Genomic DNA, 26,085 nt, shown 5'->3' on the forward strand with positions numbered 1-26,085 from the left:
ATCAGAAGGTGCAGAATGTACTGCAGACTGATGTGGTATAAAGGGCTCTGGTGCAGGTGTTTTAATAAAGAGATGCAAGAGGCAGATTATTGCTGGAAAGGAATGCCAATAAAATCTTTAATCCTCAGTGTCACCTCTTTCTAAAACACATTACTTAACATTGTTTTGTATACTGTCTCCACAGGCACATCTTCGCGCATACTATAAACACGGCATCTTTAACACACCTTTAACCAGAAAAATAGTCTCAGGGCCTGATACTGCAACGTTACTTGGATTACGGCTCGCTGTGACCACGGGAGGCTGCTGCAGACTGTCCCCAGTACCGAGTCCCACCAGCAAATCACCGGTTTATAAAAGACGCTAATGGCAGCCTGGCACCGAGGCCGGAGGAACGTACTGGGGCCACGGGGAAACGCCTGGTCCCACGGGCGTGGGCGGGCGGGCGGGAGCCACCCGGGGAGAGGCCACCGCCTGCGGGCCCCCAGCCCCGCGGGGCATCCCGGCCCCACGCACCGCCGGGACGCCGGTGCCGCCGCGGCTGCCCGGCAGCGGGGGGCAGGCCCCAGCCCGCGGGGCGCGGCCGCGGAGCCGCCCTCCGCCCGCCCCCGGCCCCGCCGCCTCCCTACCTTCCCCTCCCCTCCCGGCGCGGCGCGGAGCACGGCGGGGCGATGTGGCGGTATGTCAGCGGCCGGCAGCTGGACGGCTTCCGCCGGTACAAGGTAACGGCGGGACCCCGGGAGCCGGGGCAGGGCGGGGGGCAAGCGGCGTGCGGCCGCCGGGGCACGGCGGCCCCTGCTGCGGCTGGTCCTCCCGGTTTGGCGTGTCTGGGCTCCCGAGGGCTCCGCTCCGTGGCGGCTGAGCGGCCAGCCCCGCTCTTGCGTGCGGTGCCGGCCGGCCCGGCTATCCCTCCGCCTCCGGAGGGTCCGCCGGGCTCTTACCTGTGGCCTCTCGGTCAGCCCGCACCCGCCCGCAGGGTGCCCTGTACCTGGCCGAGGTCTTGCTTGGATCAAGTGAGTATGAGGATAGGAACTGGGTGTTTACGAAGTGGCAGGTCTCGGTGGAAACAAAGTTAACTGGATTTTAAGTGAGTAGCAACATCTTTAAAAGCCCTGCACGTTTTAAAGAGGCGTGGGTTAGGAGTAATTCGGTATTTCTGTAAGGAAGTGTGCATTGATGGTTCTTGTCTGGCTCTGTGCAAATTCTTTGTACGCAGGAATGCTTTGGCTTTGAGAAATAAATAAGAAAGCCAGGAAAAAAAGCTTACTTCAAATAATTTGAACTAAACCTCATGTTTTCAAATAACAGGCCTGCAGAATTCAAATGTATGGGTGGATCATTAGATATTTTGATTTACCAACGTTATGTTGCAGACTTATGAGATAGTTGGGTTTTGTTCCCAGGGCATTGCAGGTGTGTTGTAGGGGATTATCCAAATTTGCTTTAGTTGAGGTGCAGGTGTCTGAGATGGGCCGTGCCACCCTGTTTACACACCCTAACCCCGCTCCCTGTTAAAAGCATGGGGGGCACACCAGCTTCCACCAGCACAACGCCCAACTTTTTATTTTATGTTCAGTTTCCCAAAGCAGCCCCTACCCCGCGCTCTCCATGCTTCTTGCCTTCTTCCTTTTACCATGCACCCTCCCAGCTTGGCCTCCAACCAGGGCACTCAGCTTCTCCCAGCTCCTACCAAGCCCTTCCCTTCCCTGGGCCAGCAGTTCTGCCTGCAGGGTGAATGGTGGTGGAGTAACTGTGGTTTCAAGAGCCTTCTCCAGGTCACTTACTAGGAACTTGTTATGCACAGCAGCTTGTTAAAATATACCAACCCGATTGTGTGTCTCCAGTGTGAGTGGGATAAAACACGCTGCAAGCTGCATCTGGCCACTGGGCGTAAGTTGCACAGGCCTGTGCTTGAATAGTGGAGCCGCAGTCTTGACTGAGATCACCACTGAGAGGGAAAAAAAAAAAAGCTATTTTTAGCATAAACAGACATTGTTCTTTAAGTAACTTTCCTAAAATATTTGAGTTTGTAGTACAAATACAAGGAACACTTGTATTACATTCTTCCTTATCACTTGAATGAAAGTAGCTGCAAACAAGTGCACATGGGAAAAATCAAAATAACATTTTTTTCAAACTTGTAATCATTGTGTAGTACTTGTGAATTACAGGGCAAATGATTACCAGAAGACAGAATCACATATCAAAACATTTTAGTTGAGTATATTAAAATTGCTTTGGTTTCTTGGGAGCATTGCAAAGGCCAGAAAATATGTTAGGTAGTTTTCTTAACTATAGGAATCAGCCAACACGCTTGAGAAGTATCTGTTCAACTATGTTGTGGAAAACTATGGTAAGTATAGGTTTTAGAAAGATGAAATCAAATAGTCGGTTGCCTATTATCCAAGGTGACTCAGGACTGGGACATCCTGGAAATAAATAAATAAATCCAAATGACACAGGTTACACCCAGAGAAATACAGCTGCATGAGGTCAGTGCTGCTGAGCTGGTGAGGTATCTGCACCGTCTTCCCGGTGCTCCAGGTTGCAGGAGGATATGGCAGGCGATGGCAGCTCTGCCCATTCCTGAAGTGCTGCTCACAATGGGTTAAAGTCCTCCAAAAATGCAAAAGGAGTGCAGCAAGGAGACACTAATCACTGCCACAATCTCCTCACCTCACCCTCCCATGCCCAAGGCTGCTACCACAACCACAGCTTTGTTCTCACCACCTCCCAGGCCTAAGACATGCTCTTCAACCTCTTATTGCCCTCTGGCTGTCACCTCCTCCCCTTCAGCCTAGGGCCTCACCTCATCCTGCTCCTCCAGCTTCCCAGCTGCGCTGAGGAGATTGCTGCTGCCTTTGCTGCCTACTCAACAGGACTAGCACTAAACTCAGATTGCTGTGCCCAGCAGACACAGGTTACCTCTTTTTACAACCACCTGGCTATCTCTGTAGTGTGTTTCCTGCTGGACCCAGCTCTAGAGTACAGTGGAGGGATACATGGGTTGGCCCTGTGAAGAGCTAGATAATCTCTGAAAGAATTTATTAGCACACATTCAGTACTGAGCTAAAACAACATATTGCTTCCAGATCTGAAGCATGCCTAGGGAACTAGGTAGGGGCATCCATCTCTCTGTTGTGTATCACATTGCAGCATTATATTTGCACTAGTATCAGTGGCTTAATATGTTCCGCGCTTTGCACAGTTTATCCGCTGAGCTGATTCAGGAGCTGATCATAACGCAACTTAAAAGAATAATTTGTGTAATCAACTCCTTTCATAAAGGTAAACTTGGCCTGAAAAAAATACTGTTCAATTTTCAAAATTTTCACACAGCTGAACTCATTTCTCTGCCATGAATGCCACAATTGTATGTCTCAGGCACTGTCTGTCTCCTGTTCGCAGCTGGAGGAGGGCCTTGGCAACAAAACCAGCACAGTTCTTTGCAAAGGGAATGGCAGACCTAATGAATGCAAAGACTTCAGCACCCTTTAGCATCGTCAGGTCCATCTATATTATGCTTTCGAAGCAAGTTTTCCCCAATTACCAAGCTGTGATTTACGTCAGAGTGACCCCAGAGCACACAAAATGCATTCCCTTTGAATGAACCTAAACCAGATGTACTAGGAACACACAAGTACACCCAATACATTCAGTCCATGGTATCATACTGGAACCAGTTCAGTGTAAAACCTTCTGAAATCCATATAGCATGGACATCGGATCCTTAGGGCTAGCTATTTGACTTTACAAATCTATTCCTGTTTGTTCTGCATGTTAATGGCGATTCAGAGATTCAGTTTTCCTTTTTCTGCTCAAAAGTGCACTGAGAACAGGTGGAGATGTGACGATGAGACAGTTCAGACGCAACCCTGGGTATTGCGGCTGTGATAATTCTGCAGTCGTCTTGCCTGTGGGGCAGGTGGGCAGGTACTGATTTCAGGACAGTTGCATGCTCAGGTGATTTGCTGCAACTGTGGAGCAGAAGCTGATACTTGGATTTTGTGCTATTCTCTAGGATCTGGAGTGACACAGCCGAAAAGCTGCAACCAGCTGCAATTACAGGGCTTGGGTCATGTCATTCCTACTTTTATATTTCTGTTATCAGCATTTTGCAGTTCTAGAGGAGCACCCATGGAATTACACAGCTGCCTTTTTTCTGCCTGTTTGGGTTTCTGTTGGAAACAGGCAGTTCTGAGACAGCCAGGTGATGACTACAAATGAAAGCAGAATTTCGTTCTTTATTTTTATCCTCCTCACCAGAATGCAATAATGTTAATGATGAGCTTTTGTTGCCATTGCCTCTTCTCATCACTGTGATCTTAGGATTTCCCTTGCAAATCTGCCTTGAATCAGCTTTTCTACAGCACCTATGCATGGAGGTTTTCCAAGCCAGAAAACTTTGACACCTTATCCTCTTTCAGAATAAAAGAGATTTAAGGACAAACTATAGATGCTTGACTCAAAGAGTAGGCTTTGGAAAATATGGTTTAAAAAAATCAGAGATAACGTTAAAAGTTAAGGTCTAAGGGTCCATATTTTCATCTTGGTATGTCCACACTGTTTCTATCCTCTAAGCCATTTTTTTAGAGGGTAACTCCCTGTGTGGAGAAGGGGGGGCCAGTATGTGAGGTATATGTGGTTTCATTTCAGTCAGACTTCTGATATTGTCCCACATTCTCATAAGTGAAGTAGGTAGATGTAAGTAAGATAAAATCAGTGTAATATGGAAACACATTAGTCTAAAGAGTAATTTTCAGTTCTCTGTTGGAGTAGGAGGTTCTGTCGAATGGGATGCCTCCTACAGAGTTGTCTCTGTTCTGGCTCCATTGCTGTTCAATACTTTCATTAATTAACAGAAAGGAGATTACTCTTGTAAAATTTTCATGTGATACTAAAGCACTTTGAAGAATAGGCTTATGATTTAAAATGTTCTTGAAAAAGGGATATAATGGCCAGAAATCAATATGAAAAAATACTGTAAACCAGGTACAATGCTTAGGCGAAAGAAAAATCAACATTTTGAACATAAGAGACAACAGACTGCGGAAAAGATAACTGGGGATCAGAGTGTCAGCAGCGTTGTGGCTGTTATAATAAAGAGAAAAAAGCTCTTAAGTGTAAACTGTCATAGATATGTCAAAGGGTTACATTTACTCCTGTAGCTGATGTACTGATCAGGTATCAGCTGGAATAAAGTGTCCTGCTTGCTTTAGCACACAGTTTACAATCCACAGAATGGCATTAGGAATATTAGGAGGCTTAGAAAAGATGAACTGTGAGAAACAGTCTGAGTACTGTGGGAGTAAGAGCCTAACAGCCAGTTAGTCTTCATGCATGCCCTTTTAAAGAAAGACAATATGTAAGTTTTGGCTGCACGAAGAGACATTTAAGGCAGATGCTATGTCAGTCTTGTGTCCATAAGGGTCGTTGGAACAGGTACTAAGGGGGATTGTGCAATCATTTTATCAGTCTTAAGAAATGGTTCGATTTCTCTGAGGGAGGATCTACAATCTAGTGTTGAGTGTTAATAAACAGTTGCTTACACCTTTTTTAGCAAAGTTTTGGATAATGTGTTCTATTTTAATCTGCTGACATGGTCGTTTATCACAAGCAATTGGCTCATTACCTCATGGTAATTTGATCTGCTTTGTGAATGTCTACTAAACGTGATCCTGCATTAGGTGAATGCGCTGGACTAGAAGACCTCTCAAGTTACATCCCAGCCCTCATTTGGGTAGGTTAGAGAAACAAGATCAGACATATGATGATCACGTTCCAGGGCTTGATTGTTTCTCTCATACTGACTTATACCAAAAGAGCAAAGTGTGTTGAGTATAAAATAGCAAATTACTTTCTGGAAGTTCAGGAGTGATCCAGATACAAGACTGGATTTCTGTTAAGTCATTATGCATTTCCAAGGCTACCTGTGTAACTATGAGATTTAGAAACATAATGGGTTCTGCTCACGTTGACTGAACAGGAGTTTTGCTTTTGACTCCGGTAGCACAAGGATTTTACATGATTTTGAAAATTTAGGACAGGAGACATTCATTTGCACGTTTATCTGGAACTTCTTAGGAGACAGTTAATACTGTTCGTGATTGCACGTGGGCAATTTTATATATGTTGAGTACATAATTACATGTTTATTATATAGTGATTTTGCAGATGGTATTTTTAGTTTTTTTCCCTAATTTTTAATTCCAAATATCATTTAAAAGCAGTTATCATCAGTTTTTTCAAACCACCTCAGTTTAATAAAGCCCTTGAATATGAGGCAGTGAAAACTAACATTTTCTACCTTCCATAAAACTGGTGAGTCAACAGCCCACTGTTCTACAAATAAAATCTTGAAGTCTTCTTCATATTACTTTGATGGCTTGGAAGACTGGGGTTGTGATTACAAGTAGTTGAATAATATGTGAAATAAAACAAATCATTTATTACCCTTACATTTTCTGTCACTGTATTCAGGCGTAGAAGAGTCGTGGGCCAAATGAATTCCATAATTCTGAAAGACCATCTTCGTGCGCACACCATTTCTTATTCCTTATCCTGTTGTAATGGTAGCTGACATAATGTAGCATTTCAAGAGCTCTGTAATCGTTATTTTCCTTCTACATATATTCTAATGCTAATGAGCCAACAACATGATAAAATCACATCACAGAGATGCTGCATTTGATATTACTTGCTGCAGGACTTTTTTCCTAGTGATGGTGTAATTGTATGTTGTTTTGAGTGCCACATTGTGCCCATGAATTTACAAAGGTTCATTAGATCACTTTTGGGACAAATACACTGGATATAGAGAGCTGTATACCTTGAGTCTCATAGAAGTGCAAATACCAACCACATAATTTCATTTTATTGTTTTATCAAGAGATGTTAGTGTTCTGAAATGCTTACTGGAGTTTTATGTGTAGGATATGCATGGATACACATTTATGTATTCTTATGTATTTATTTTTGTTTATTCATCTGTGTTTTAATAGAAGACTAATTGCAAAGATGTATCTGTGATTTGAATGTGTATTATTTGTTATAGATGTAGGGGAACCATTCTTATAAGAGTTGTTTTGTAGAGGGAGGAACTGGGTTTTTGCATCTTTCTGTGAAATATCTCCTCTCTTATGTGTCAGGATACTAGATAACACAACTGTTTAGTGTATGTGGTACAGAACCCCTGTTCAGCATCCCACATGAAAATTGCAACCCACTTTCAATCTCTCTGCCCTTTTGGGCCTAGAGCAGTTTCTTTGGGTTCCCCAGAGATTTAGGTACATGCTCTGGCAGAGCTACAGCTGCGTGGGAATTCGGTCTACTGTTTGATCTTTAAAGGGCTGCTGGCACCTCCAAAAACACACATGTTTGTACATGGACACAAATAGATGTAGCACAGAATCCTGCTGTCGTTTCCTTTTACTAACTGTAGAAGACCAGTCTATACAGAAACTGCATAGAAATCAACTTCCTTGCCATGCTAGAACTTCTTTGAATAGGGATGGTTAAGGATCTTTTTGTGCAGTTCCTTGAGAGTGTGCAGGTTTTGTTTTTTAGCAGGATTTGTTCTTTTGCCAATCTGGGCCAGCCTCTACCTTTGTCCCTTTACAGCAACAAATGTGCATCTGCCTTCTGTTAGCCCTTGCTCAATATTTAATCTTATTTCTGTGTTCTTTTCCATCATTTTGGCTTCATTGTTAAGTGTTTGAACGCGTCCCACTAAACAAAGCCTTTTCCTGGAGACAAGTTAGGCAGCATCCTTAATATAACTACTGTTGATTGAAAAATGGTTGCTGACTTCCAGTGTTATCCCCTCTTCACCTCTCCCTGGTCTGGGTGCTTACAGTCCTGTCAGTAAAGAATCAGATCTATCTAGTCTCACATAGTGAGCAAGAATCTCACTGTTGGGGCCAGCACATTATGACTTCTCTCAGAGAAGTGCTTCTCTCTCAGTTGTAGTGTGGCTCTGATGTCTCTCATAGATCCCACATTTCAAGCATAGCTAGTCAGCAGATCTGCGATCCGTCAGCCCTTTACTCCTGGCAAATGGGATTATGGTAGGCAGGAAGCTGAACACAAGCCCTCAACGTGCCCTGGCAGCAAAGAAGGTCAACAGCATCCTGGGTTGTATTAACAGTAGCACAGCCCATTAAGTAAAGGGGAAGTAATTATGCCACATCTGGAATACTGTGTCCAGTTTTGGGTCCCCAATACAAGGCGTCAACAAACTGGAGCAAGTTCAGCGGAGGCCACCAGGGGAGTTGGGGCTGGAGCACTTCTTCTGTGAGGAGAGGCTGAGGGACTGGGGCTGGTTTGGCCTGGAGATGAGACATCTTCAGGGGCACCTAACAGCGGCCCCCCAGTACCTATAGGGAAGTCCTTGAGGAGATGGAGCCAGGCTCTTTATAATCGTGCGTGGTGGGAAGACAACAGACAACAGGCACAAGCTGAAACAAGACATCTTCACGCTGGATATAAGGAGAAAATTTTCCTCAAGAACACAGTGAGGCAGTGGCATGGGTTGCCCAGGGAGGTTGTGCAGTCCCCATCCTTGAAGCTTTTCAAGACCCAACTGGATACAGAACCCAGCACCTGGTTTGAGTTCCTGGCTGAGCCTACTTTGAGAAGGAGGTAGGACTAGAGACCTGCTGAGGTCCCTTCTAACCTGAATTATCCTGTGATCCTAACCCGTGATCCTGTGATCTTGAGGCGATGACACTGCTCTGCAAGCAAGGGGATGTGCCACTGGCAGGCATGACTCACTAACAGCGGCCTATCCTGACCCACAACTCCATGTGCCCCGTGACCTCATGGACATAGGTTCATACGTGCCTCCATTAAGTGACAGGATGTGACGTGTGGCCCAACGTGTGTGTCAGGATTCCTGAAAATGGGGAGGTCTGAATGATAAGTATACATTTACAAAGAAGCATCCCCAGGACAGCAATTTACATAATAACTTCCTGATGACTTAGTAATACCAACCAGAATTGTTGAGTTGCCCAAACCACAGCATTGGGTTTTGAGTATTTTACCAGGAATAGTTTAAGGTGGAAGGAAAATTTAACCATATTTCCTAGCCGTAGGTATGCACAGGCTAATGGAACTGAAGGGGGCAAAGTCAGTGGAGAGAACCGCTCCGGATCCCAACTGAGGCAGCCTCTTCCCTCACAGTGCAGCTACATCCAGCCCTAGTACTGCCAGTGCCACCGTCGGGTAATAGAGTCCGTCGGGTAATAGAGTCCACAACTGCAGACCCCCAGAGAGACAAGCATTTGCATCTGAGGATGCAATTACATGCCCACCACCACCTACTCTTTTCCAGACTAAATTACAAACCCTGTTCTTTAGTTTCTACTCATATGCTTCAGCCCTAGATGTCTTAGAGGCTTGTAACTCCTGGACTGAGGTTTCGGTGACCTAATTAAAAAAAAATATATACATGGATGGGAGGAAAAGGCAGGGTAGACCAAACTATTTAAGCAATAGGAAATACCATATCCAAGCCATTACTTATGGATAATTAACTAAATGGTGATATAACAGAAAGTAATTTTATTATTAGAAATAACAGGACTGTGTTTTGGAATACATCAGCACTTTTAAACTGCTGAACATTTGGAATTCATTTGGCATCCACAATATTGTATAGGTCTGTTGTTGTTTATAGCATACTTTTCTTCCCCTTTGTGAAGCTTTTGTTAAAACCCAAGACTGTGTCCCATAACATCTACAAACCTGTAAAAACATCTATAAAGTAGAATTAAAACCCACGTGTTTAATGTATTCTAGGAATCTGAAAGGTGGATGGAAAATTGTTACCAGATGTGTCAGTATTTCAGTATTTTCTTTAATTTTTGTATGGTTCCAGAAGTGTAAGATACCACAGAAGGCAAGTTCGTGTTGCATAAGTATGAAATAACTTGCCCAGAAGGGAGAGTTCCCACCGAGCTCTCTTAAATAGCAACTGGTTCATGCCCTGGATTGGGAGGGTCATTTTGCAGCCTTCAGAACCACAAAAAACCTTGTCTAATGCAGAAGAGAATATTCCTCGCCCAGTCCATTGTCATTCCTCGTATCCCCTTGTCTGTCAGTTACAAAACACAGGTATTGTGAAATTGCATCATCAGAGAGGACATGTGATAAAAGAAGCCATAGGAAGGTGTTGGTAGCTGCCAGGGTGCCACAATGGCTGGGGGTGGTGGGGGCCCGGGGACGGCAGGGCAGGGCCCGGCAGCCCATCCTGTCCCACCGGCAGAAGCTCAGCTGAAAGCTCCCGGCGTCCAGGGCTGGGACCCGGCCGCTGCCCTCAGCACCTGGGAGCCTCTGCCCATGAGCACCCAAGGAAGGGGCTGCCTGTGCTGCGCTGGCCCTGAGAGGGGTAGCTGGGTCATACACGGTAGACGGTAAAACCTCATCACTTGCTTAAATCTTTTTTATTTTATTTCAAATATACACTGTGGAACATCAGGTTTTCAAACCTTTTCCATCAGCAGATCCCTCGAAATTTTCCATCCATGATGTAGGTCCCTGCGTATAAGTATAGGCCAAATAATGACAAGCTTACATTTATATGTGCTGGAGAAGTGATCAGTAGATGTCCAGGTGGCATTGTGGAAATATGCCATCATGCAAATATTGTGGAAAACCACTCTGCAGATTTATTATTTTCAACAGATCACTTGTTTAAAGACCGTAATTTTGCCTATTTTGAATTTGATGTATTGATTCTCAGCTGGTTTAGACTGTCTTCAATTATCTTCATGAAAAGTTAATTTAGGAGGAGGAGAAAATGATTTGTTTCCCCCCTCCCTTTTTCATTCATTTGGAACAGATGTAAATGACTACAGGTTCAAAGGTCATTTAAAACTTTGATAGCACTTTAAAAGTTTGATAACAGTTTGAACTAGTTTTAGAGTGATAATTTTTGTGGAATAAGGTGTGGGGAAACTTACTGCATTTCAGGTGCTCTCATTTTGGTGCTTCCCCACAGAAAATATGAAGTACTTTATCCTTTTACATTTAGGCAGAGGTTACCTCAATTCATCAAATGCTCATCATGAGGTAGCGACATGCACAGGTACTTCTGCTGAGGTGCATCGCGAGGCAAACACTTGGTTATCTTGTAGTAACTTCTTTACATGTTCTCACCCTTTTCCATCATTTGCTCTTTTGCCAGGTATTGCTTACTAATAGATAGAGATTTTTTTCGCATGGCTAAAGTAAATACAAGGAATGCTTGACTTAAGAGGAGGTTCCCCAAGCCTGCAGGACCATTGAGTTGTTAGAACATCAGCACATAGGTACAACTGTGGCTCTTCCATGCCTGTGCCTGAGCTGGCTGAGTTTGCTTGCGGGAAAAGGGCAGGTATCACAGTATTTATGTTCTTCATCCTTATGTCGTCATTAGATGGTTCTCTGTGTGGGAACCGCCAGTGCATTCTTCCATAACAGGCATCTAACTTCACATGAAATATTTGAGGGATCACAGAACCATATATTCAATATACTGCAACCTAAACTGTGATTACTATCTGATATATAGCTGTTTTAAACATTAATTTGTCTGGGAAAGAAGCTTTTCAGTCTTTACATTTTTAATAGACTTCTTTATTTCCTTTTGTAAAAGTGAACTGAAGTATAAAGTTGAGCTAATATGGGCAGACTTTATTTAAATAAACTGGTATTGCTTATACTTAAATTAAGTATATAAATATGACACCTCTAACAATATTGTGGCTGTATCCTTTGCTATATACTCTTAGGGTGAATCACAGCCCATCTGTGCCTCAGTCTTCCAGTGTATACAATGGAGATAATAAATCATGTGCTGATTCATGAAGTTAATGAAAAATTAAAATTTGCTGATTTCTGGGCAGGAGTGTGAAGTGTTGCAAATTTGTTGCTACTAATATGAAATTAAAACCCACGGAGTCATTTTGATGCCAACAATTCAAACATAAACAATTCACAACAGTTTTACTCTGTATCTCTGAATGTATGAGACTGTATGGCACAGTATGGTGCTACCTGAAATAAGATAATTTAAGTACAGGAAAGGAATAGTCTGTTAGCGTAAGAAGCAGCTTGAGTTGAAGTAACTATCTCCCAGCAGTTAATGCAACTACATTTCTTGCAACTTGCTTTCTCTCCTGGCTCTGAAGTTTGTGTAGACATGCTTTATATTCTTTTCTTCGTTGTAGTCATTCCAGAATTTTATTCTTGGGATACCTCCACAGTGCAAGGCTGGAGAGGGCCAGGGAGCCCAGTGAAGATCCAGCTGTCTGCTCTGATTAATGGTTAGCTCACTCCCTGATTCTTTTTTCTTTTCCAGAAGGTCTCTCCAAGACAATAGTTAGGCTTTGTTTTGGAAACAGTCCATTCTGGAGGCAGTATGCACCATTTTTTGGCTTTCGCCATCCTTCAGCACTTTCCCAACGTGGGCATTTGGATTTTTGAATGTGCACAACACACAATGCTCACTTCCATGCTCTGAAAGTGCCGTATTGCTGGGTTACAATGTAGTCTCCAGATTGTTTCAGATACTTCGAAATGAAACATACTCAACGCTAATAATGTGTTAGGTGTGTAGGGCTAGATAATGAGGCCCAAAAGCCCTCCAGCAGATGCTGTGAGGTGTGGATATGACCAGCTTGCAATAAGGGGAGGTATTTCTAAGCTGTGTGGATATGAGCCAGAAGGTACCATTCGTCCTGTATTTAGCAGTGCAGACCTTGGTCACTGCGAGTGCTTTTGACCCATGGGTGGGTTGGCTCTGCTCTGCCACTCCAGAACAGTTGTCTTTCTTCTGTGTAGCCAAACCTTTGCTTTGGCTCATTTTTCTTTCTCTCGTTTCCTCAATTACTGTTCTTTCCTTACTCTTACTTTTCTTACTGTTTATACCTTTTTTCCCCCCCTTCACCTTAATCCTCTCATCTTTCCTCTTCCATCTAACACAGCTGACCAGTACAGACGTGATGCTGTGCTGGATCCCCTGGATGGACATTAAGATGCAGGAATGCAGAGTAAAAGCACATCTTACGTGTGCCGCCCGAGTCAACGTGTACGTGTGCACGTGTGTCTCTATTCTCATTTCTAGCTCTGCTAGAAGCCATTATTAGTGCAGAGAGGGAAAGCAGATGGTTTTCAAGGAGATATCAGCTATTTAAAAAAAACAGCAGAAGCATTTTTGAACTTGGGAGTAAGATCGAGTCAATTAATGCCATTTTTCCTATTCCCTCACTACTGCTGTTCCCTCCCAACTATTACAACTTCTTTTAAAAAGAATTAACAGAAGCTTTCTGATTAATCCAAGCCCTTCTTCTTTGTATAAGGACAATGAAGATCCCTTTTCTAGTGCAGAAAGTATCTGCTGGGGAGTGCTTAGCACTTCTATCAGTCTTGCACTTAAAAACCTCCAACAGGCTTATCCTCCACTTCTGTCTTTTACTGTAAGTGCCCTGAGAGGGGCAGAATTATGCAACAGCAAACGGCAGTACTTTTTTGACATCAGGTTCAGTGCACTCGTACATTCATGTTCATTGATTGTAATGCGAGCATGTTACTCTGTAATTTGCTTTTCTGAGCAGCCATGAACATTAAACTCCTGAGGATTTCACGGCCTTGAGGTTAGTAGCTTCTTGGGAGCAGAGCAAAGCAGAGTGTTAAACTGTATAGCAGATTTTATTTGTCAAGCTTTATTTTTGCCATGACAGAAAACTAGCGGAATGCTTTTTCCGTGGGTGTTTCCTTTGGTCTGGCTAAAACAGATGACTGACGAGGGAAGAGCAAATTTCCATTCTTCTGCACATCTGCTGAATGTTCCTTCCCCGCCCAGAGGACCGTGGTTCAGCCACAGACATAGGAATGAACACGATGAAGTGCGACGGGTCTTGAAATGTCTTTAGGTGGCAGAAGCTGGCTGTAATTCCACTTTTTTTTTTTAATAAGGACTGTTTTGATTTTTGGTGCTTGACTTTGGAAGCCATCAAGCAAACAAAAAGCTTTCTGTGTCTTATGTTTATGACTATTATATAGAGATATGTTGGAAAACTACATAATCTCTTATATTTTCCATTTAAGAAAATATAGAAATCATATAATCCCTATATAATCTCTTATATTTTTCTATATAAGAAAATAATTTTAAAGAAATGAGATTGTTTTTCCTTTTTTTCTCCTGGGAGAAAGTAATAGGTCTGGACAGCCAGTGAGTACTTTGGGTAGAAAGTCTCATTTTACTGTTGTTATTTAACTAGGATTTTGTGATTTTATTCATGACTTTGAAGGCTTGGGGTGTAGGGGAGAAGGAGAAAGCCAAAGCAAGAGCGGGAGCGAAGGTCACATATTTTGACCTTTGCGCATTCTTATCCAGGTATGGCTGAATTTATTGAATTTGCTGGTCAGCAAAATATCACGTACCTCGCATAGTCTTTGAATACCAGATGAGGTAAGGAAATGGGCAATAGCTACAGAGAAACTTTGGGCAGATTCCTGATTACCTGGAACCTCAATAGTGCTAATGGATACTTGGAATTGTCGTCTTTTTCAGAGGATTTCCATAGTTCTCATGTGAATTAAGTACTAGCTGACTGTTCTATTGGCATAGGTATTGTATGGCTTGGTATTATTGTTATTTTTGGCATAAATATAAGCAAAGCCCATGGACGGTTCAGACTGGGTTAATTAGCATGCAAGCTGGACTGTCAAAAGATCAATCAGTTGTAACAATCGGTGTTTGAAAGATACAGTATAAAATACAGCATCTGGAGCTGCAAATACATACCAAATAGTGAAAACTTTAGTTTTACCTGCAAATTCATTTTTTCTGAGGTAATGTATTTAAGAATTCTGGCAGAAAAGCTGTTGATGACAGAATTGTCTTATGTTTTAAATAATATGGGTGGCAGAAGCAGAGAAAAATGATACACTTAAGTGACACTTCCAATATTTTTAGAAAAAAAAATCAGTGATGTACACTTCACTAAACTGTACATTTTATTCCCTGTGGAAAGTTAGTCTGCCCGGTCTGACCAGTAGGTGATAGGTGATTTCTTGGATATTGGCCAATATGTATTCACAACATGTAGCTGTGTTATAATAATTTTACAAGTATACTACATTTATTATCTGTGATTAAAACTTAACCACAAATTACAAAATAACTAAGCAAATGCTTTGTTTTGTCCAGAAAGTAATTAAAACGTATCCTTTGTATGCAGATAGAAAAAGGCAACGTGTGTAAGAGTTCTTAAGCACTCTGTAGCCTGATATCCTCAGAAAGGTTAGATGAAAAGTCATAGACCGTGCATTCAAAACCTGAGGCATACTGCATTAATCTCTTGTCCCGCTTGCACTTGTCCACTGAAAGCTCTTAGCTCAGATGTGTGCAGGTTAAGAGTGTGTGTAAAAGCTTGGAAATGGGGATACTGAAACTGAGATTAATCTTGCCAGACTTCAGGCACCTAAAAGGTGCCTAAGTTCAAGACAAGTGTCTAGGCTTCTTTGATAATTAATGACCTGAAACAGGTACTTCCAGAGTGCAATCTCATCCAAAGCGTAGTTGGCTAAGAGAGGTCAATAAATTAACTATAGAGAGAACAATTAGCTGTTAGCTGAAGTTAGGTGAAATGAAAACCTCTCTGTCATCAGCTCTTCTGCATGTGAACAGCTTCCACAAATTGTGATCTAACACGTACTTATCTTATTCCCGTTGTCCGCACACGATGTTTGGACAATGCTGTAGATCTATCTGAATCTTTGTGAGTCATATGCATCATGCTAACAACATAAGCCATATATGCACTTTCAAAGTCCAAGAATTTCTGAAAGAATTACGTGTACCACCCCAATGATGACTAACTTCTTCCAATGTGGACCCACCAGGGCTCAAGAACGTTGTTGCGAGTGGTATTATCAGTTAAGATCATTATTCTGCAGATTGTTCAGAGTCTGTGTTCTGCAATCTCAAGGCAGGATAAAACTTGATACTGTCCTCTGAGGAGAAAGTAGACAACAGCAATTCAGGGTGAGCTCGGATTTCTGAAATATTCTGTTTGCAAAAGATACAGATATGTACTTACTGGAATTTATAAAACACATATAATATTTTTACAAGTCTGTCCAACAGGGCAATTTTATTGTGGTAATGAACTGTGCTATTTTAGAGCTTATTTTTATAATAACATTGCCTTACATTAATTAGTGTAGTGTAAATGCAGCTGTGTTACTATGTCAAAAGCTGTGTATCTCTGCGAGATAATATTCCACTTATGACCATATTCCATATGCACTATCTATTCTGCGTACTAGCAATGAACAACTGCTCAGACTATGCATTACTGGTAGTGCAAATAAAGGTATTAAATCCAAAATACGGTAGAAATGCAGAGTCTTATAGGATAACTTGTAAAATGAGTAAGAATTTAAAAGTAAAATGTGACTACAGAACTGTTTGCCATTTCACCAGCCTAAACCTTTGTGTTAGTACATAGAGTTGCTAACAAGGTAATTGTAAACCAGGCCAGTGCTTTTAAATTAAATCAAAACTGTATGAATGGTCATCAGAATAAAATAAATTTACACCAGTCACACTTAAGAGTGATTATTCTTAGATGCTGAAGGATATAAAGAGATGGAAAAATATGCATTGTTCAGTGCTTTGTTTAACATGTTTGCTTTTTTCCTCACAGTACAGTGCTGTGGATACAAATCCTTTATCTGTATATGTTATGCAGCCCATCTGGAACAAAATTATTAAGGTAAGAATTTTATTTAATAGAAATATCACATGATAATGTAAGAATTTGTTTTAAATACAGCATGTATTTTCATTTAAAAATACATATTGATTAATAAAGCTGAAATTAAGACATCTGTATAAGAAAACAAATGTTACAGGGTATATAGCTATATTTAAGATAAGTATGTTTGGATTTTGAGGTGGTTGTTTTTAGAAAAACAAAGGTTTGGGGTTTTTTTTTTCTGATTGCTATACAAAAGGCATCTGTTTCTTTTTTACATCTTTCATTATTACATCTTTCATTAAACAGCTTTGCAGACATTAAAGGGTTTACTTAGCACAAATTATTTTTGTGCAGCATATGCTGCCTAACAACAGCATGGCTTTATCTCTGTGCTGTGCACATGATTTTATGCAAGTGCTGTCTCATTTTCTCCCGAGGGTACTTGCTCGAGGGAGCTAGGCATTCCTCTAAGAAGCTGAAAATGAGAGCGGTTACCATGATCACCATAACGATTGGAAGATGGCATCTCTTGAATGCATTATGATCTGCAGTTTTTAAAAATACAACCGCTCACAATTAGTTTTGCTGTTGTTGGCAAAAAAAAAAGGCTGTGTCTCAAATAAATATGAACTTTATTGATTTCCGAGGAAGCAATGACTTCTGCATCTGCCTCTTCGGAGGAAATCTTTAGATTGGAGCAGACTTGAAAACAAACCTTTATACAAATAAAAAAAGGACGTATGTGGTCAGAGTGCTGTTGGGTCTGCCACCTTTGGGTTCTATAATTCAGGTATTGCTTATGCTTGATATAGCAGGAAAATCATAATCTCTCGTTCATAACCTCAAAGTAATTTCATGAAAGTGTCTATATGACCTAACTTAAGAATTAAAAACCAACCCGAACATGGTATGAGAGAAAAGCCATTCAAAGATGTGAAACTGAATTCAATAATTCAGTTCAGAGACTCTGTTTTCATTCCCATCATAATATTGAGGAAAGCAATGAGGCAGAAAAGCCCCCCCAGCACTCTGGAGTCTGGCACGGGAGATGAGCAGAGGCTTTACTGTGCACTTGCACTTTGGTTTATGAGATCCATAGGTATTCATCTGCTATCAAATTGAAGGGAGGGTATTGTCAGCGAAAAACTTCCTTTGGAGATAAGTTCTTCTAACGGTTGCAGGGTTTTCCCGGAAGAAAAGCAACATTCTTGACTGTCCCCATGTAGCATAGGGTGATAGATCCTGTAAAAAATGTGACCTCTTTAGATTTTTTAAACCTCCTTAAATTTTAGGTGCACATGATTTTATTCACTTCTTGCTGGAGGAGAACCCAAACCAGAGCACAGGACTGAAAACCTATATCAAAAGCTGGGAAATCTGAGTACAGAACCAAAGACCAGAGTGGGTGCTGTCTGTACTTGGGCATCAGGTTTGGTTTGAACCCTGAAGATACAGCAATGAATGTTCTGCTTTGCCTTCTGGTGCAAGAGCGTTACAGGAGAATTCTCAGTGATGTATCACAAGGATTTAAAGGGAAATTATATTGCTCTCAGCTTTTGTAGAAGTAGTCATCCTAACATTAAAAGATACTGCCGGGTCAGATCAGAGTCCTGCAGAGGAGCTGGGAATGCACAGCTGCAGAGGGGAAAGCAGTATGTAATGGAGATTGCAGCAGAGTCATCTTGGTTGCTCCTAGAGATAAAAATAAGAACTGGGGGAGCACCAACCTTACTGGCCAAAATTTAACTGTTTGTAAAATATTAGTAGGAATGGAAGTTGCTAGAATGGTTTTGTTCCTGGCTAGATACTGAAACCAGGTGTGGCAGTAACTGTTGTCCCAAACTCAGTCCAAGAAAATTCTGCTCATCTGTTCACCAAAAAATACTTTTTATTCTCTTGAAGTGTAAGTAAAACAGTGGTATCATAATAAATGTGATCGAGTCTTATTTTTAGAAGGAGAAGCTTTGAATGCGTTTACTTGTCATTGATTTTTTTTTTTTTGTAGCTTGTACCTGTTGTAAGCGTTATAACTGGGCTATGAGCGTGATCTAGACTATAATATTTTGTGATCTAGACTATAATATTGAATTTACATTTTACAATATAGCATTGCAATAGGGAGATATAGTAAAGCTGGGATAATTTTTTAAGAAGAAGAAACTTTACATCTAACATGTTAATTCAAAATTGGACAGTACAAATGTGCTTCTTGATGACTTGATGAAGTAATTTCTCTCAGTTCAGACATCCTAATACATCCATTTGCAGGTATGAATCAATTATCTTTTAGTTTCTAATCTGACGAAAATAAACATTCCACAGGGACTAATTTTACCAGATTCTAGAGGAGTTAAAAAAACCAACCTAAAATTCACAGAGCCAAGCAAAAAAAAAAAAAAAAAAAAATCTATGAGAAGAGAGGCTTGGGATTTGGGTCTGGCCTTTCATATGTCAATTTAGTCCTAATTGCAACACAAGTTTCTCTGTATTCTGTAACACAGAATTCATTGGAAGATGTGTTTCCTATGTTATGAGAAATTAAGAAGAGCCTGACATTAGAGAAGATGTGGGAATTTATGAGCTGGGATGTTGACATGCGTAAGAACTGAAAACATGTTGTCATAACCCAGCTCATTCACCTGTGGTGGGGATGCTAGGAAAGCAAAGAGTTTGTGCATTTAAGTTAGAAATTTGCCTGGAAATCCTAAGCATTACCTTCCTCTCTTTCCTCTTCCAAGGACATTTTTCTTATGTACTGTATCATGTGCCTGTGTCAGTTTGAGCGTGACTTTTTGATGTATGTGCTTCAGTAAATGTGTTGAACCTGGTGCTAAAGCAGAAAGTGAAGGGTAATGTTTCATGCCTGGATTCTATACTGGGCTTGAAGTACTCTGAGATACTCCTGTCCGTGGCAGCTTTTCCACGTTGTATGAAACTATAGTAACACCTATATGAAATTACAGAGTAACAATTAACTTTCTCTACATGTTATTTAAAACTATTCTGATTATGCAACTATAGGTATTTCATCTTTAATTAGTTCAATGCTCCATCCTTTTGCCTTTTAATTAAGATTTTTATTTTATAATAAAGCACAATCATGTGCTCTCTGACAGATAATGGATAATATTACTTAGCTGCTACACGAACTGAATATTCCTCCTCTATTTGTATTCATGAGAAATCACATTTGTGCAGGACAATGAGAGGAAAAGGAGGAAATCTCACTGGGACACACAGGTGTGTGCCAGCTTCACTGAAGTCAATTAACCACCCCCACCCCCGTTGCCTTTATGAACTTTGATTTTATCACTAGAATTGGGCATGAGTAGAATTTTAGTGGTCTCAAGTGACTTAGTTAAGGAATATTTCAAGTTTGAACAGAGCTTTATGTAAATATGTGTACTTTACCATTATCCAAATAGACAGTTGATATATTAAAACATTTGCTGTTTGTATTAAGGCTTTTAGCATGAATGGCTGCAGACCTGTTAAAACAGAAATCAGTATTTTGTGGAACTAAAAGTTTTTTAAAAGGTTCAAGCATACAATGGTTTTGCCAGAGAGCAGATGTGATTCTCCCTAGTGGCACCTCCAGTTGTATTAATCATGTAGCGCATTGATGTATTAGACTTCTACTGTCTGTTAATTAGATAATAAAGATTGCAACGTATCCTTCTATAGGTTACTAGTAAATTCAGGCTGTATTTTTCCAACATGTATAAGAAGTTAATCTTTAACACCCTGTAATTTTGGAATTGTGAAATAGGGTGATGGTAGTGTAATGCCAATCAAAAGAATAAGGGGCATTAAATATAACAAAAGGGATTTTGCAACTGGAATACTTTCGAAATACCTAGAGAGATTAGGTTCAGTAAGGATCAAAAGAGTATGCTTAGGGGTTTAACTGCAGGAGAGGCTGTTTTCCTGAGGATAGATCTCCTGTAACTGTTTTTCATGGTGTGTCTACTAGCCAAAGGGATTGCAAGTGTAACAACCGTTGATGGTTTCCTTCTTAAAATACACGATAGCAAGAAAATGGGTTAAAATAACGTCTTCAATGTTTGCACTGTGTAAGCATAAATTATTTTCTGTAATAACTTAATAATGACATTGTGGCTATTTGGAATGATGAGCCTAATTAGAAAGCAGACATTTATGGCATCCCACTTTATTTAATAGTCAACAATTATTGTGAATCATACAGGAGAAATCAGTCATTTTAAAACAATATATTGGATGGCTTCTGTATATCTATGTAAATGGTTCATCCACAGGTTGTCTTAACGCACTATTTTGATCTATGTTTTAGATTAAAAGAGACCAATCTGGAATTTCTTCAGCGTCTGTCCTTCTTATTTCGTGTAAGGTCATAGACATCAGATAAATTCCACAGCAGGCAATTCGTACCAAGCCTCCATCTTACAAGGTTTCTGCATCCCCAGGCAGCAAAATCAGGAGATGTGCTGCTGTTGCTGCATGCTGAGCGTGCAGTCAATGTAAGAAGAGAGGACTGTGCAGTGAAGGGTTCCTCCTTAGGTGTTCTCCTAAAGGAGCTTCAGGGAACACTTGCTGTCACTTGTTCTTGGGGATTTAGAATTGGACTTTTGAAGACTCAGAATGATAGATACGTTGAAATTTTTCATTGTAGCTGTATGCGTTCCATGATGTATTTTAAGTACTGTAAGAGCTGACAGTACAGTATTTTAAAATTAGTGATACAGTCCTGGTCATAAGGAAAGCAACTATCAGATTTAATATTTTCCCCAATGTTATTAAAGAAAACATCTAAGAAATGTAACTGAAAAATATTCAGGAATTTTCATCTGATTTTTGAAAGTTTACACTGTACAACATCAGTTGCACAATTTCTCCTGAATATTATTAGTTGTTCTATAGTAGAAAAAGAGGATCTAGTCAGGATAATTAATCAGTCCAAGCATTCAAATTTAATATGCAAATTTGTCACGTAATAATAGGATTGAGGAAATGTAAAGATGTATATAAATTAATATGTATGCATCTGTCGATCTAGCTAGTCCAAAGAAATTAACAAAACATTTGATTTCAAAACTATTATTAGTATCTGAAATTATTTAACTTCTTTAATATTGTTTTGTAATATTTTATCGTGTCGAAATACTTTATGTACATTTTCAGTCCTTAGATACTCCAAAGAATTTGATTATAAGCCTCCAATATTTTTGTATTTTGAATATATTGATGCTGTGTTTGAGTGATGGTAGTGGTTGATACCTAGCATTTCTGCAAACATGTTCTGTCTGAAAATCATGTAGAAAGCTGTGTATGCTATTTCCAAAAATATTCTGGAGAAACTGTGTTACTTGGGAAGAGTGTTACCAAAAAGGATCCCTGTTGCAGTGTAAGGAATACCTTAAAGCTGCAGGGGATGAATATGGTTATGAGAATGGTTAGTGGGACAAAGAATTAGAGGCTTAGGTGAAGACAGGGAGTCCTTTTCAGCACTCTGCAAAGTAGAATTAATTACTGGAGTGTTTATAATTTATGACTAAAGAGGGAGACCCTGCAGAAAGTTACTATCTAGAGAAGTAGGGAGCTGCTTGTAACAGGAAGATCTTCTGAAGCTAAAAGTGTAATGCACTCAGTGTCTGATTTTGTTGATGTTTTGAGTTGGAAATTATTGACATATTTTAGAAGAGGAAATTTCCTTGTTGTAGCATGGGAATAGAATGCTTAAAAAAACCTGCCACGTGGATGCTGAATTACCACACTGGGGTGCTGCAGTCTTCTTTCAGTTGTGATACACACAATCGCGAGCAGCTTTCCTTGGTGGCTGGGAAAATAAGGATAATGTAAAACATAGGAAATACAACGTTTTTAAATGACATTTTTACTGCAGTCACAAAGGTTAGCCAAAAGGATTACATTTGAAAATAAATTTCAGAAATGAAAGCTGTATTTTAATTTGAAAATAGGAAAATATGCACAAATCTGAACATTGCTGATGTCATTACAGGCTTCTCCTTTCCTGATAGAAAATATAAAATATTTAATTAAAATAGGACTTAGAATTTGAAATATAATTTTTCTTAGATTTTTTTCCTTTTTTTTTTTTAACAGATAGTGCCTTTGTGGGTTGCTCCCAACCTGTTAACATTCTCTGGATTTGTCATGATTTTAGTTAATTATTTTCTAATATCTTTCTATGACTGGGACTACACTGCCTCAGGTAAATATCCTCATGTTGTAATTTTTCAGAACTAGTGAGCTGCTTGTGTCATACTTCTGAATGATACAGGGAGGTATCAGATACTTGAATCTTCCACTCATTCCCTTAATGAGGCTCCATGTGCATATAGGAGGATCTGACCTCACACATGGCATTATAAATTTAGATAATTTTATTGAAAAATCTTATTTAATTTCATCCCTAAATATGGGTTTCAGCATGTGCTGCTTGAAGACTATGATAATATCTCATTTTATTTAAAGTGTATTCCAGGATTTAAATACCTAGCCAAAAACCACCCTAATGTTCATCACAAAATTTTCATTGGTTTCACATTTCCTAATACCTAAAGTGATGCCTGAATGAGTTAATTTCCCTTTCGTTACTCCACACCCCCCCCCCATTCAAAACTGCTTCTAGACAAAGAAGAAATAGTTTCTAAATAAATGTCTCTTGAAATTATGACTTTCAAAGTCCAAGTCTATATTTGCTCCTCATGGCAGACCAAGTCAAAACCTTTTTGGAGCTGGTTGCTCCTGAGCATAGAGCACATTCAGTTCTGGGCTTCTCAGACCAGCTGTTGGAGCCTACAGAAAGTACTAAGCATCTCCCAGGTGATTAATAAATAAAAATCTTTGCTTTTCTTTAAACTAGACAATTTGGTGAAGACTTAACACTTTTGTTTCCTGAAAAAATTATGCTTGGGTTTTTTTGGTGCCTTTAATTTCTTATGCCTGTGGTTAGGTTCAGGAGGTACCCTTTGACATGAGCAGTTTGTACATTTATCACAACAATTCTAGAGGCAGGGATACTTGTTAGTAGTTTTGGTTCAAAAATAATCCTGTATGAGCATTAAGTTTTCAGGACCAGCATGTTATGTAGTTATCTGGCCTCATCCTTAAACACTTGGTTTTTTTATCAGCGCAGCTGATATTTACTAAATTCTGTAATAAAAGAGCATCCAGCACAGACCTTTTAATGGGATAATTTTATCTTGACACACTCCCAGTAGATACACATTGAACTTGAAGACATTTGAAATGGTGATTAAGTCTCTTAGAGTTGAGACCTCTTTGTGTGTAGTTTGCAAGCCTCTTCTCGATTTCACACAAGAACAGTGCCCATCATTTCTCAATTGATTGAAAACGTTCATGAGCCTTTTGAGTATCATATATCAATCCCATACCTAGGATCAGAAATAAAAGACTTAATTTCCTGGACAGCTGGTTTTCATTCTACAGTTTGAAAATTTGCAGCTAGGAGCCAGGAATTGCCATCTTTTCTTTCAGAGTGGCAAGATGAGGCACTGAGAGAAAGGTGGTCAGGGCACTGCTTTAGGTACTGGCATCTCCCCGTTCAGCAAGGACACACCTCTGTGTGCAAGTATTCCCTGTGTAAGCCTGAGAGGGCTTTGCATATACAGTTGTTTAGTGCTGGTGTAGTCCTTATTGGATTACGTTTAAGTTAAACAGAATGCTCTTTGGAAAAAAAATTTATTTCTTTAAAAGAGCAAAAATAACCTCGGGTTATTGCTATCAGCAGAGCGATAACAGAACCCTGGGTTCTGTCCAATTAAGCTTTCTTTTCCTTTTTTTCAAGGAAAAAAAAGGGTGCTAATATCTGTCCTAGCCTAAGGACAAAAATTTTCTGTTCAGTTCTGTATGGTAAAAGTGCTATATGGTAAAAGTGCTACACAAATCCCATGTTGGTGCTAATAATAATGATCATGCTTGAAAACTACATTTTTTTCTCTTTATGAATTACATAAACATTAACTAATTTAGAGATGGATAGTCTTCCCATGACCTGTGAAAATTTTTGCCTAGTTACTATCATTATTTTGTGCAGTATTGGAGTCATTTCAGGACCAAAAAACCTCCTACCTTATCTTCTCTCCTTTACGATGTAAACACATTCAAGTCTGCTCATTGCTTCTTTGATAGAGCTCACTGATGACTTAGGGTCAAAAACAACGATTTCAATCTGTTTGATGTAGTGGGCTAATCCGTGGCAGCTTGTTCATATGTATATGCATATCTCGGTGGATTTCTTTGATGTTAACCACTGTTACACTGACTCACTACCCGATTTATTTCAGGTACCAGTCCTGGACTTGTTCCCACCTGGGTGTGGCTGTTCAGTGCTTTTACCACCTTTTGTGCTTACGCTTTAGGTAAAGTACAATGAAATCATTTACACGTCTGACGTCTTCATATAGTTTTACCTACTAGTTCACTAGTGCTGATATTGAGATGAAGAGGCATCGTGGATCAATTATTGATCTCTCTCCATAATGGTTCTCTGAGATTAAAAAAAAAACCACACCAAAAAACATCCGTAAGACTTAAAAAAACCCAAACAGCAGCATTTTTAATTATATATTAGATGTTCTATGACTGCAGCTCTTATCCCTCTTGAAAGTTCAAATTGTTTTAGAGGAACAATGGAAATCATTAGGTAGCAGCAGTCATTGCTGTTGGGTTTCATAAAAATCTTTGGCCCCCAGTGATGACATTCTGAGAAGCTCCCTGACACTGGCATTAGCAGAGGGTGCTTTCAAAGACAGGGAAAATAAAGGGCAAAGCAGAGAAAAAGGAAAATGAGTGTAGCATTGTGTTTTAAACTGTTAGCACATCAGTGCTTATGGCATGTGTCAGGAGAGATGGTATGAATGTGGTGACAGGCCTGAGCTTCTTATGAAGTATCAGGTTTTTTTCTTTCCTGTTGCTGTTTTTCTCCCATAACACCTACACCTCAGTTTGTTTCATATTCCATTTTTACTTTTTATATCATACCATGACTGTATTTTTAGGTACATTGCACCTTGCTGTGCAGTGGTGTGAAGACATAGACCTGAACTGATGCAGATCTGGGAGTGAGATCCACATTAGCATGGCTTTTTTTGCTTTCTCTTCCAAAGCTAACTCCTTCCAAACTAGTCTCTCCACAACGTGGTGCAACAGAGTTAATTTTTGGAGGGACTTAAGGTAGTATATTTACATGAACTGCACTGTGCTGTGTAAATGTACCCTCTCTTTGGAGCTGGTTCTTATAAGGCCCTGCATTGCAGAGTGTAGCCACACATTTGTGTGCCATACTTCAGATACCCAGGACAGATAT

At 40.2% G+C, this 26,085-nt stretch overlaps 1 protein-coding gene across 1 annotated transcript in view; it reads left to right on the top strand.

Moving 5' to 3' along the window:
* The first annotated feature begins 677 nt into the window (after window positions 1-677).
* LOC127013191 (ethanolaminephosphotransferase 1-like) overlaps window positions 678-26,085 on the top strand; it is a 55,503-nt gene continuing 30,095 nt past the window's right edge. The window contains exons 1-4 of the mRNA XM_050891892.1: window positions 678-722; window positions 16,701-16,769; window positions 22,857-22,965; window positions 25,064-25,138. Of these exons, the coding sequence (XP_050747849.1) occupies window positions 16,740-16,769; window positions 22,857-22,965; window positions 25,064-25,138 (214 nt within the window). The 5' untranslated portion in view covers window positions 678-722; window positions 16,701-16,739. The remainder of the gene's footprint in view (window positions 723-16,700; window positions 16,770-22,856; window positions 22,966-25,063; window positions 25,139-26,085) is intronic.

This window comes from Gymnogyps californianus, chromosome 2 (assembly GCF_018139145.2).
Source record: "Gymnogyps californianus isolate 813 chromosome 2, ASM1813914v2, whole genome shotgun sequence".
In the NCBI taxonomy this organism is placed as follows: Eukaryota; Metazoa; Chordata; class Aves; order Accipitriformes; family Cathartidae; genus Gymnogyps; species Gymnogyps californianus.